The sequence below is a fragment of the Mustelus asterias genome, chromosome 13 (assembly GCF_964213995.1).
Source record: "Mustelus asterias chromosome 13, sMusAst1.hap1.1, whole genome shotgun sequence".
Lineage (NCBI taxonomy): Eukaryota > Metazoa > Chordata > Chondrichthyes > Carcharhiniformes > Triakidae > Mustelus > Mustelus asterias.
In genome coordinates this window covers 91,560,192-91,573,637 of record NC_135813.1, presented here as the reverse complement: position 1 = coordinate 91,573,637, position 13,446 = coordinate 91,560,192, and the positions used below count along the sequence as shown (strand labels likewise).

Sequence of the window (13,446 nt, the reverse complement as noted above, 5' to 3'; positions counted from 1 at the left end):
ACGATGGACTTATCTTGGCAATAGTAGGGAAAAATAGAGGGTAATTCAGTCCACATTATTCTTTCATAACTCCTGGTGGTAGTTTCAAAGTATATCTACTTGGAAACAAGTTGTATTTTGCAAAATCCCGAATGCATAAAGAAAAAATATATGCTGATAAAGCAACTAATATTTTTATAATTTGACATTTATATTTGTCTTTTATGGGTTGGTGTAATAATCCTGATGTAATTTTACACTGGTAAAGTTCATCCAATGGTTCAGCATCTAAATGCACAACTGTCAAGTGTGCTGCTGAGCCATATGTGTACTGAGTTTGCTGGTATCATCGTGGACAATAGTTGGTTGATAGAATTGTCCTTCGTGCATCTTGGATGGCATGCACATTGTGCAAGGACTGTTTTTAATAATGTCAGTAAGTAGTCTCACAACACCAGGCTAAAGTCCAACAGGCTTATTTGGTAGCACGAGCTTTTGGAGTGCTGCCCCTTCGTCAGGTGAGTGCCTCACCTGATGAAGGGGCAGCGCTCCGAAAGCTCATGCTACCAAATAAACCTGGTGTTGTGAGACTACTTACTGTGCCTGCTCCAATCCAACGCCGGCAACTCCACATCATGGCTACCAGCGACTTTTAATAATGTCAGCAGACATTCTCTGTCTAGGTTTGAACGTGCAGAGGGGCCAATTTGGTTTTGTTAGTATTTACCAATAAACAGTCAGTGCCTTTGGAACAGTAACTCCATGTGGGACTTCCATGGCTATCTGGCTTCTGTGATTTTCAATTGAAGAAAGTTGCAGGTGTCTACACCCTTTCAGATTCAGGCTTGTGAAAAGTGATACATTTCAAATAATTTTAAAAACACAGGAAAATTCTTTGTGGTGGCGGAAACAAAATCCCTTTGTAAAATAACCTTGATTAAATAATCTATAGCGAATGAATCCTGCCACACTAAATATTCCCTTTTAAACACGCTTTGAATTTTAACAGGTGTGTGTGTATCTGTATTTCAAGAAATAAAGCTGCATGTTGAATTAAATACCATGTAGGGCATGGCAAGGAATCTTTTCACTAGGTCTGCAACCTGCTTTTGAAACTTGATCGTACAGCATGCTTAACACACAGTATCTAGGTGCTGATATTCTGTTTGGACCTTTTTGGTGTAAATTAATATGCCAAACATTCTGGTAATTCTTCAATCCCCAGACTGTGTAAGTCATCTTAAAGCATGCCAGCCATTATTTTCCAAAAGCACTAGTCTGCTCCTGAACACGCTTTGAGTGTTGAATGGCACAAGTGATTAATGTGTACCCCTAGTGTCCATTTTTCTGTAGAAATCTCCTGGCTTTAAAGTAGTTAGTCTCTCTGAGGCACTGTGCCAGTTACACTGAAGGCTGTCAAACACAGTTGCAATGCCAAAGTATTTACATGAGGTGAAACAGCTGACAGTTTAGCTGTTTCATGCGAGAAATCTTGCCTCAAGTTCATACCATTACTCACACAGTCTTGAATGGCAGATTAAAAGCCATTTCCATACAACACGATTTCTGACTTAAGTATTGCACATGACCAAACTTGAGTGTTGGATTGTCTTTATTACAAGTTCTTGTTTTTCTATAGGACGCTGCTGAAAATTGCTCTGCTGCTTCAAATGTTGCAACAGAAATTGAGATTCTGAAGAAATTGGACCATGTAAGTCACAGAAATTGCCCCCTTTTTTTTCTACTGAAATATTAATGTCTGCCTAATAAATTCTTTTTCCCCCCTTAAAGCCTTGCATAATCAAGATTGAGGAGGTGTTTGATTTCGAAGACTCTTTCTACATTGTATTGGATTTGTAAGTGTTCCACCTCTTTGGCCTTATTTTAATTCCTTGGAAAATACATTTTCATAGTCAGCAGCTGGAGAAGTCGAGTCTATCCTGTTTCTTTGTGCTGTCATATGCTGGAAGTAAAATAATTTATTGAAGTCAATGTTCCTTCATTTCAAAGTGAAATAAATTATAACGAACTGATGGATCATTAAATGGACATTAAGGAAATATTTAAGAGGGAATATTTACTCAGGCACTGATTAATTCCATGTATATAATTGTGTAAAGTAACTGTCATCAATCTTTATCCTAGGTGGGGTAGGAGGTAGATGGGGGATTTATAACAAAGTCCGAATTAAAATGTAATCCTTTACAAGAAAGATTGTTTTTTTAAAAAAAAACACATAATTGAGTAGAAGGGGAGGAACTTGATGATTGAAGCTGTGGAAGACTTTCACCAAAGTCTGTTTTCCTCCAAGGTTGGATTTGTCTCTACAGGGTAAACTAGCCGAAGGAAATAAAGAAATTTGGCTATTAATGAAAGAAAAGGCATTCAAATAATTTATGCTTTACATTAAGGGGCCAAGTATACCTTGTGACAGGCTAGCTAATATTGAACAAAGAAAAGTACAGTGCAGGAACAGGCCCTTCGGCCCTCCAAGCCTGTGCTGATCATGATGCCCTACTAACTAAACTTAAAAAAAAACCTTATGCCCTTACTCAAAGTTTATATTAACATAATATTAATAGAAAAATATTCGCAGGTTGGCTATATTACAAACAATGGAATGGTGATTCCTGCATTAGCATAAAACATTATTTGGTGATGTGATCCGCATATAGTTATGACTGCTGCTGCATAAGTTCTTGCGCTCAACTTCATTTTACATTTTAAAGGGACTGGATTGTGCAATACTTGCTGCAAATTTGTGTTTTCAGTATTGCAACTGAGTAGAGTTTGTCAAAGAATCCCAGTGCGATCGTTCATAACATAATGTTAAATTAAACTACAGAACCACAATTCCATTTAAGGTTGTGTCCTGATTTAAGGTATAGTTGCATACTATAGAATTGTTTCTCTTTTGTTGTATGCTGCAATGATTTCTGATTGCAGTATGAATTGAAGAGGTTATCTTATCATGTTAGGCTATAATTGAATAAGATATTATCCTTTTCTAAGGATGGAAGGTGGAGAACTTTTTGATCGAGTGGTGCGCTCAAAAGGATTGAAAGAACAAACTGCTAAACTGCTGTTCTATCAGATGCTTCTTGCAGTCCAAGTACGTAGCTCTGAATTCTATTTCACTTTTAAGCAATAAGAACTTGCATTTTTATTTTTTGATGAGCAAATGAACACCTGAGCTTTTTTGCTGATCCTTTTGGTTTGAAAGTTGCTCATAATCCCCATCACTACTCCTTTCCAGCCCCACAAGCTGGTTCTTTATTTCCAGAAGGTGTTGATTTTACGTTGGGCTATCGGTTCACAAATTCCAGCCACTCAAATTCCTGTTAATTTGTCAATCCATAAATGCCTGCATGCTCTCGAGAGGAAGAGGAGCCCTGAATTGCATTATCCTTTTCTCACTTCACTTCTCACAACCATTTCTCAGCAGGAGTCACTGCACAGTGATCAGATGTAGGAACTCTTGCTATTTCTTTTCTTGGCATCTACTCCTCCAAACTCCCACCATGCAAAAGATAGACATATTCCGATCTTGAAACCCACCTGCAAGTGTTTGGAGATGCTAGTTTAAATGAACATTATCATTTGTTTATTTTGGCTTACACTACTGATATGAACAGATGTTCCCGTTCAAGTGGTAATTGACTTAAAGTTTTCACTATTTAATGCCATTGTGGAGTCTTTTGATGCATTGCTATTTTGCATTTTTCCCCAGTGATTTTCATCAAATTGTTGCATTTGCACAAGATTTGTCTGGTAAACTCATCACAAAGTTTAAGTCTAGTAATTAACATTGTATGTACCCACTTATCATTAATAATGACTGCCAATCCACTTCTTTTGTCCAGAAAATAAACAATTTAAAATGTGGAAACTCAGGTTGTGAATTATTGGAAATTTTAAAATCAAGACAAAATATTCTCTCTCTCTTTCTGAATCTAATTTGACATTGACTTGCGCTTTTTAGCCCTCTCTCTTTGTTTTTCAATCCCTGAATTTAGTTGGTTAGAGTGATGCACTGTCTGTCTGGTAACACACCAAGGTCCTACATGTGTTGTTGCCTTTGCAGCTTGCAGGGGGATGCTCTCTGAATAACCTGTATTAGTGAATTTAACATTTACCCATTTATCCAGAGCTGATAGTATAATTTTCCAAAGCTGCAGTTCTAGGAGACAGAGCTGGGGTAAGAAATCATAGACTGCGGATTGAATATTACAAGAATGGGTCTACTGTAACTAATTGTATTAGTTCCTTTGCTAAGCTCAGCTCACTGCACTCAAGTGGTATAGAGGTGTATAGAGGCTAATAGAGGTGTATAAAATTATGAAGGGCATAGATAGGGTGAACAGTGGGAAGCTTTTTCCCAGGTCGGAGGCGACGAACACAGGGGTCACTGGTTCAAGGTGAGGGGGGCAAGGTTCAACACAGATGTCAGGGGGACGTATTTTACACAGAGGGTGGTGGGGGCCTGGAATGCACTGCCAAGCAAGGTGATTGAGGCGAACACGTTGGGATCGTTTAAGACTTATCTAGATAGCCACGTGAACAGACTGGGAATAGAGGGATACAAACGAATGGTCTAGTTGGGCACATGAGCGGCGCAGGCTTGGAGGGCCGAAGGGCCTGTTCCTGTGCTGTATTGTTCTTTGTCTTTGTTATGTGGTTTAGTGCTGCACTAGAGAGTGAATTTACAAACTAAGACACAACTTTTTGTTACTCTTGCTCCTAGAATCGAAAAGGTAGTCCTGTCTTTCTTCCACCAATCATGATTTGATATTGAGATTTTACTGAAACCTATTTTAAATATTAAAATTTACTTTATTACATCTGACTTTTAATATGTTTGTGCTGTAGTTGTTGAGGCTGACATCTGTGTTGAACCTTGCCCCCTCACCTTGAACCCGTGACCCCTGTGTTCGTCACCTCCGACCTGGGAAAAAGCTTCCCACTGTTCACCCTATCTATGCCCTTCATAATTTTATACACCTCTATTAGCCTACAAAATTCTCTTTCACACGTTACTTACCCTGCCTCCTTTTTTTATGTTTAGTTTTACTCCTGTTTCTCTCTTGATTTTGCTTTGGGATGCCAGTTGTTCATCATTAAAACTCAGACCTGTTGAATATTCCTTGTTCCAGTCCAACTCCAACCTCCTCTCTCAATGCATCAATGACTATATCAATGCCATTTTCTGTTCTTAGAGTCATAGAGGTTTACAGCATGGAAACAGGCCCTTCGGCCCAACTTGTCCATGCCGCCCTTATTTTTTTAAAACCCCTAACTAATCCCAATTGCCCACATTTGGTCTATATCCCTCTATACCCATCGTATCCATGTAACTATCTAAATGCTTTTTAAAAGATAAAATTGTATCCGCCTCTATTACTACCTCAGATAGCTTGTTCCAGAAGACTCACCACCCTCTATGTGAAAAGATTGCCCCTCTGGACACTTTTGTATCTCTCCCCTTTCACCTTAAACCTATGCCCTCTAGTTTTAGACTCCCTTACCTTTGGGAAAAGATATTGACTATCTACCTTGTCTATGCCCCTCATTATTTTATAGACCTCTATAAGACCTCTCAAAATACCTCCGCCTCCTACGCTCCAGAGAAAAAAGTCCCAGTCTATTCAGCCTCTCCTTATAATTCAATCCATCAAGTCCCGATAGAATCCTAGTAAATCTTTTCTGCACTCTTTCTAGTTTAATAATATCCTTTCTATAATAGGGTGACCAGAATTGCACACCGTATTCCAAGTGTGGCCGTACCAATGTCTTGTACAACTTCAACAAGACGTCCCAACTCCTGTATTCAATGTTCTGACCGATGAAACCAAGCATGCCAAATGCCTTCTTCACCACTCTGTCCACCTGTGACTCCACTTTCAAGGAGCTATGAACATGTACCCCTAGATCTCTTTGTTCTGTAACTCTCCCCAACGTCCTACCATTAACTGAGTAAGTCCTGCCCTGGTTCAATCTACCAAAATGCATTACCTCGCATTTGTCTAATTAAACTCCATCTGCCATTCGTCAGCCCACTGGTCCAATTGATCAAGATCCTGCTACAATTGGAGATAACCTCCCTCACTGTCCACCATGCCACCAATCTTGGTGTCATCTGCACTTATGAACCATGCCCCCTATATTCTCATCCAAATCATGAATATAAATGACAAATAACAGTGGGCCCAGCACTGATCCCTGAGGCACACCGCTGGTCACAGGCCTCCAGTTTGAAAAACAATTCTCTACAAACACCCTCTGGCTTCTGTCAAGAAGCCAATTTTGTATCCATTTAGATACCTCACCCTGGATCCCGTGAGATTTAACTTTATGCAACAACCTACCATGCGGTACCTTGTCAAAGGCCTTGCTAAAGTCCATGTAGACAACATCAACTGCACTGCCCTCAGCTACCTTCTTGGTTACCCCTTCAAAAAACTCAATTAAATTTGTGAGACATGATTTTCCACTCACAAAGCCATGCTGACTGTCCCATATCAGTCCTTGCATCTCTAAATGCCTGTAGATCCTGTCTCTCAAAATACATCCCAACAATTTACCCACCACAGATGTGAGGCTCACTGGCCTGTAGTTCCCAGGCTTTTCCCTGCAGCCCTTTTTAAACAAAGCCACAACATTTGCCACTCTCCAATCTTCAGGCACCTCACCCGTGACTATCGATGATTCAAGTATCTCGGCTAGGGGACCTGCAATTTCCTGCCTCGCCTCCCACAACGTCCTGGTGGCACGGTAGCACAGTGGTTAGCACTGCTGCTTCACAGCTCCAGGGTCCTGGGTTCAATTCCCGGCTCGGGTCACTGTCTGTGTGGAGTTTGCACATTCTCCTCGTGTCTGCGTGGGTTTCCTCCGGGTGCTCCGGTTTCCTCCCACAGTCCAAAGATGTGCGGGTTAGGTTGATTGGCCAGGTTAAAAATTGCCCCTTAAAGTCCTGAGATGCGTAGGTTAGTGGGATTAGCGGGTAAATATGTGGGGGTAGGGCCTGGGTGGGATTGTGGTCGGTGCATACTCGATGGGCCGAATGGCCTCCTTCTGCACTGTAGGGTTTCTATGATCTCTATGATCTTCTATGATATACCTCATCAGGTCCTGCAGATTTATCTACCTTGATGCACTTTAAGACTTCTAGCACCACCTCCTCTGTAATATGTACAGTCCTCAAGACATCAATATTTATTTCCCCAAGTTCCCTAACATCCATGCTTTTTTTCAACAGTAAATACTGATGAGAAATATTCATTTAGGATCTCGCCCTTCTTGCTCTGAATGGAACATTTTATCAACTTTGCTTCCAATTTCCACCGTTTTGTTCACCTTCATGTCATCCATTTTTACCCTTTCAGCCCCTTCCCTTCTTTGACTTCTATGTCTGTTTCTGGATGTGGGCTATCAATTCACTATAAGCCCACTGATTTACTGCTACCTCACACCCTGCATTCTGTAAGGAGTCCATTCCATTCTCCCAGTTTTTTCTTCAAATCTGTTTTGATGATACAATCTTCCAAACCAGCCCTGATATGTCATCCTTTTCTGTCAATAGAGGAGCCAGACAGTCCTTGGCTATGTCTGACCCATTTCCTGCACTTCTGCTCTCACCCCCCTCCTTCTGCCCCAGAAGCACGATAGGATTCCCCATGTCCTCACCTTCTATCCTGCCAGCCTCCACGTGCAACCGATGATTCTCCATTTTCGCCACCTCTAGCACAGTTCCATCACCAAATACATCTTGCACTCTCTCAAAGCATCTTTCTGTGTAGGGAACACGCGCTTTTTTATTTCCTCTCCTCACCATTTAAGGCCCCAAACCGCAATAAAACAGCAATTTTATGTGTACCTTTTTTAATTTAGTGCTGTCCACAATGTGTACTGCTCTACACGGGGGGGGGACTACACAGATGGGTGACTGCTTTGTGAAACAGCTCCATTCCCAGTCACTTTGTCATTTTAATTCTCCACCTTGTTCTCTTGCTGACCTTTCTGCTCTCAGCTTCCTGCAGTGTTCCAATGAAGCTCGGCGTAAGCTCGAGGAACAGCATCTCATCCTTTGGTTCGCCTTCCAGACTTTGAGACCGTCTTCCTCCTTTTTCTTTGTAGGTTTCAGTTTTACTCTTGTTTCTCTCTTGTTTTTGCTTTGGAATGTCAGTTGTTTATCATTTTGCCAATCATACCACCTCTAGGCTGATTTTTGGTTTCTTTGTGCCATTGTCGTTCCCTTTGGCCTTGCACAGCCAACTTTTTTGTCATTTGATCTCCCCTGATGTGTACCCTATCACAGACCTTCTTTAAACATTTCCAACTTCTTCCAAGTTCTGATGAAAGGTCATTGACCTGAGATATTAACTGTGTTGCTGTCTTCACTTATGCTGCTTGACCTTCTGAGTGTTTCTTGAATTTTTTTTGTTCTTATTCCAATTATATGTTTGGCTTTTAATCACCTCTTGAGGTGACCTGGCAGAGTTGGCACACTGCCCCTTTACAGGGCAGCAAGAAATGGGCAATAAATGTGGCTTTGCTGGTGTTGCTTGCCTCTTGAATTTTTTTTTAGATTGGAGAACACTTGCACTTCAGGAAGGGTTTGCTGGCATAGGTAGGCAAGGAGCAGAGAACTAGGGGGTTAGGAAAACAATGCAGAGTCAGAGAGGAGAGAAAGCACGTGAATGTTGTGTCTTGTGGTTCCCAAAAGTTTGAAATAATCGCACTTAACCTCCCGTTAAATGAAACTCCCATTGTTTATTTCTCAGATCACACCATGTGCTGCACAAAGATGAAGCGTCAGATCAAGTCCAGGATTGGGTGCAATGCCTCATCTTGTCAGCTTGGATCATGTTTGCCTCACTCTTGAGGGGGCCTTGAATTGGATTCAGTTGGATTTTGAATTTAATGTTTGGAGCAAGCAAGGAATGGATTTGGGTTTGCCTGGTTCATTCTCAGCATTGGCTTTGTCCCTTGATGGAGTAAAAAAATTTTTTAAAAACATTGTTAGTTCTATGTGGAGGCTGTAGAGCAATAGAAATTAATGTGGCAATCTGGAATACTTATGTATATGTACACATGAGCCATGTCATATTGGAATAGATGTAACGTAAGATAGCAATTTGATGTAAGAATCAAGGAATTATTTGATAAATTTTCTCTGTTTGCAGTACCTTCATGATAATAGCATCACACACCGAGATCTCAAACCAGAGAATGTATTGCTTGAGAACAATGAGGAGAACTGCCTCATTAAGGTAATGATTATTATGCAATTTGATGCCATCCGTTGATAAAATTCGCATCTTATTTTTAGATATTGAAGTGAGGTTTGGGGTTGTAAAATTATGCGTTGAGCATCTACCAATAAAGTCACATTAAATATTTACATAGTGAGCATGTGGCTATTCTACCTGGCCTTGGCCTTGCTTGTTTGTAAAATCCTGTATAATGAGTAACATTCTGTAGTTAAACTGTTTTTGAATACTCACACTTAAAATGACTCTGCCTGGAGGCAAACATTCCAAAAACAATTATTCACCAAAAATTCCCACCATGTGTAATAATGTATTTTCTTTGTGTTCTCTCATTGTGATGAGATCAACTGTCGCAATTTGTCTTCCCAAATTTCATCTGGCTCTTTTAAATTTTAAATCTTTTCCTCTTGTGCATACCTTGCCGGTTACCTGATTTTAAATACCACAAAGTTTGAGGCCTGCAAAAAGTCCCAATGGGAATACAATGATCCTAACTTGTGCTAAGTTCCATTCAGCTATCATCTCTGTGCTCACTATACCGCATTGTCTCTTGTCCAGCTGTGACTTGAATTTCTAAGTCTCACCCTTGTGTTGAGATCTCTCCAAAGCCTTGCCCCACCCACAATATCTGTAATCTCCTCCAGCTCTACAACACTGCTGGATCTGTGTTTCACTCATTCTGATGGTTTTGCTCTTTCCAGATTTCCCTTTGTTCCATCAATAGAAGCCATGCATTCAGTTGTCCAGCCCTAGAATTCTCTGCCTAAAACTGGCTGTCTCTCTCCTTTGAAACACTCCTTAAAACCACATCCCTGCCTACTACCTCTTTGTGGCCCAGCTTCATCATTCTTGTGATGCTGCTCCTGTGAAATACCTTTGGTGTGTTTTTCTGTTAGTCACTACATAAGTTCATGTTATTGCTGTTGCTACTCCTCAGCTCACTTGTCACCTCGGAATATTTAAGACTTGCTATCTTTGGCCAAGTGGCTAAAAGCTTAAAATTAACAAATGTAATTTTCAGATATCCAAGTGTAAAGCAGTTATCATCATTGTACATTTATATCGTTTGCACTTTCCATCTAAGAGGTTTTCTTGAAACCCGTCCTTTTAAGTCTTTCATATAATGGATGTTAAAACCAAATTAAATACTGCGTATTTGTGCAAGCTGCTATTAATTCTTGATGGCTATATGCAAATTCTATTTATTAAGTGCTCACTTCTCCAGCAGTCAGCAGAGAAAGTGGGAATGCTTAACTGGATTCCTTTGATTCACAACAAAGCGTTGAAAGACATTCAGTCTCTACAAAATTGAATTTCATTTTTTAGAACAGTATATTTTTTATTTTAAGATTACAGATTTCGGTCTGTCAAAGATCTTAGGAGAAACTTCACTGATGAAAACATTATGTGGAACGCCCACTTATCTAGCTCCAGAGGTGCTGTTAGGCGCTGGAGCAGGGGGGTACTCCAAAGCGGTGGATTGCTGGAGCCTGGGGGTTATACTTTTCATATGGTAAGTCACTTGCATAAATGTTTACTTACTGAATGATGGCATTTAGGAGGAAATCACTATTTGAACAGTGATCTTGTAAACTGAAGCACAATTAATTTGCGGTTTTCACTTTAACTTCAAATTGAATAGTTATCTTGTTAATGCTTGTGCCTGCTTTTGAAAATGATTCAAGTTGCCCATTTGCTATGATTTGATAGCATGCAAGTCTTTCTTGGTTCCTGCTGTTGAAAGGCTGATGTCTGTATTTGCAAAGCCGACTGTAATGGACCCAGTGTGGATCAAGTTATTACCATGTAGGTCGATTGAAGTTACTTGTTGCCTTTTCGGGACAAAGGAATGTATAGCACCAGAAGAGAGCATTGCTGTCTATTTGGCAGCTCACAAAGAACTTTGAGGAGAGTATTGTTTGTTTGTAATTAAAAATCATTAAAAGACTGGCAGCATGCTTGTAGCTTTAAATTGTGTGTGAATTGACAGCTGGTATTGAGAGTTTCCACACATTGTGATACACCAGCTTGAAGGGGCAGGCTGAATGCACCAGTGGGGTCTTTTCCTCTGTTATTTTTTTCTTATGTGTTTGTACCCTGCAAGTAAGTCTAAATAGGTAATATTTTCTGTAAGTAGCATGAGAACGAGCAACTAGAAAGTATCTTAAATTATATATGGAGTTAACCTGTGTTGAAATGCACGGAATGCTAAATCTTACTAAATGAATCAGAAAGTTATACATTTTTAAAAGGACACACTTGAACCTTACGATTTTTCTGGCGTCTAAAAAGATTTTATTTTGTTAAATGGAAGGTATGTGTAAGCCGTATAGTTTGTTTTGACTTCTGTTTAAAATGCAGCTACTCCTTGGTCAGTCAGAAAGGAGGGGACTAGCCTCCCTCTTCCCGATGGATTATGGAAATTGGCGGATAATGAAGAGTCCATAAAAATTTTGATCTTGTCACATGAGGCAACATTATTCCAGGTACAGGAATACCTAAAAAAATAATGTAACGTTTCTCGTGTTGAGTTTCTTTTTATCTGTCTCATTGTACTATCCATTAACGCCAAGCTCCTCTTGCTGGACAATGTCTTGTATAAAGTTTTTGGGCCAGCAAATGAGAGAGAGAGAGTAATGAGGTTCCACTGTAGTTACTAGCATAGATACTATTTAACTGAACCTGAACTGTTTTTCAGCTTGGGTGGGTATCCGCCATTCAGCGATCAAATCAAGGACATGAATCTGAGGGACCAAATCGTAAAAGGAAATTACAGGTTCATCCCACAGTGCTGGGTAGATGTCTCTGAAACAGGTAAGCATAAGGTTCAGATAACCTTTGACTTTAGTGCAACTACTATGACAGATGAAGCATGATCAGTACTCCAAGCATTAGAACTGTTGTCCATTTTGTCCAAATTCCCTTCCCCACTTGTGCAGCTGTAAACTTTAATTTTCCAAATTGTTTCACTCCTAATGAATAATGCATTACTCACCCAACCACCTGCCTCTTTCCCCACTCCTCTCCCCCACAACTTATCTCTTCTAACCGTGCTAATTGCAGGAGTCAACATTTCATTGTGGCGATGGGGGTTCAAATCTTATAGGAATGGACTCTATTATAGTGTTCATGTTATTTGGCAAGGGCATACTAGTTTATTTAAAGGCAGAATATAAGAAAATAGAGAAGTCTTTGATTTGATTTATTATTGTCATTTGTATTAGTAAACAGTGAAAAGTATTGTTTCTTGCACGCTATACAAACAAAGCACACCGTACATAGAGAATGAAAGGAGAGAGTGCAGAACGTAGTGTTACTGTCATAGCTAAGGTATAGACAAAGATCAACTTAATGCGAGGTAGGTAGGTCCATTCAAAAGTCTGTTGAAGCAGGGAAGAAGCTGTTCTTGAATTGGTTGGTATTTGTCCTCTAATTTTTATATCTTTTTCCCGATGGAAGAAGGTGGAAGAGAGTATGTCCGGGGTGTGTGGGGTCCTTGATTATGTTGGCTGCTTTTCCAAGGCAGCAGGAAGTGTAGACAGTGTCCGTGGGTGGGAGGCTGGTTTGAGTGATGGACTGGACTTCTTTCACAACCCTTTGTAGTTTCTTGTGGTCTTGGACAGAGCAGGAGCCATACCAAGCTGTGATACAACCAGAAAGAATGCTTTCTATGGTGCATCTGTAATAGCTGGTGAGATTTGTAGTGGACATGCCAAATTTCCTTAGTTTTCTGAGAAAGTAGAGGCGTTGGTGGGCTTCCTTAACTATAGTGTTGGCATGGAGGGACCAGGCCAGGTTGTTGTTGGATCTGGACATCTAAAAACTTGAATATCTTGACCACTTCTACATCAATGGGGACAAAGTAGGCATGTCCTCCACTACGCTTCCTGAAGTCGATGACTATCTCCTTTGTTTTGTTGACATTGATGGAGAGATTATTGTCGTTCCACCAGTTCACCAGATTCTCTACCTCATTCCTGTACTCAATCTCGTCATTGTTTGAGATCTGACCCACTACGGTGGTGTCATCAGCAAACTTGAAAATTGAGTTAGAAGGGAATTTGGCGACAATCAGAGGTGTGTAAGGGGCTGAGAACACAGCCTTGTGGGGCACCAGTGTTGAGGATGATCATGGAGGAGGTGTGGTTGCCTATCCTTGCTGATTGTGGTCTGTGAATTAGGAAGTTCAGGATCCAGT

General features: G+C 40.4%; 1 protein-coding gene across 1 annotated transcript in view; it reads left to right on the top strand.

The window, feature by feature from the left end:
* Positions 1-13,446, top strand: part of chek2 (checkpoint kinase 2) — a 40,875-nt gene that overhangs the window by 14,223 nt on the left and 13,206 nt on the right. Inside the window, exons 6-11 of the mRNA XM_078227258.1 lie at positions 1,619-1,690; positions 1,771-1,835; positions 2,992-3,091; positions 9,162-9,248; positions 10,598-10,761; positions 11,947-12,062. Coding sequence (XP_078083384.1) covers positions 1,619-1,690; positions 1,771-1,835; positions 2,992-3,091; positions 9,162-9,248; positions 10,598-10,761; positions 11,947-12,062 — 604 coding nt within the window. The remainder of the gene's footprint in view (positions 1-1,618; positions 1,691-1,770; positions 1,836-2,991; positions 3,092-9,161; positions 9,249-10,597; positions 10,762-11,946; positions 12,063-13,446) is intronic.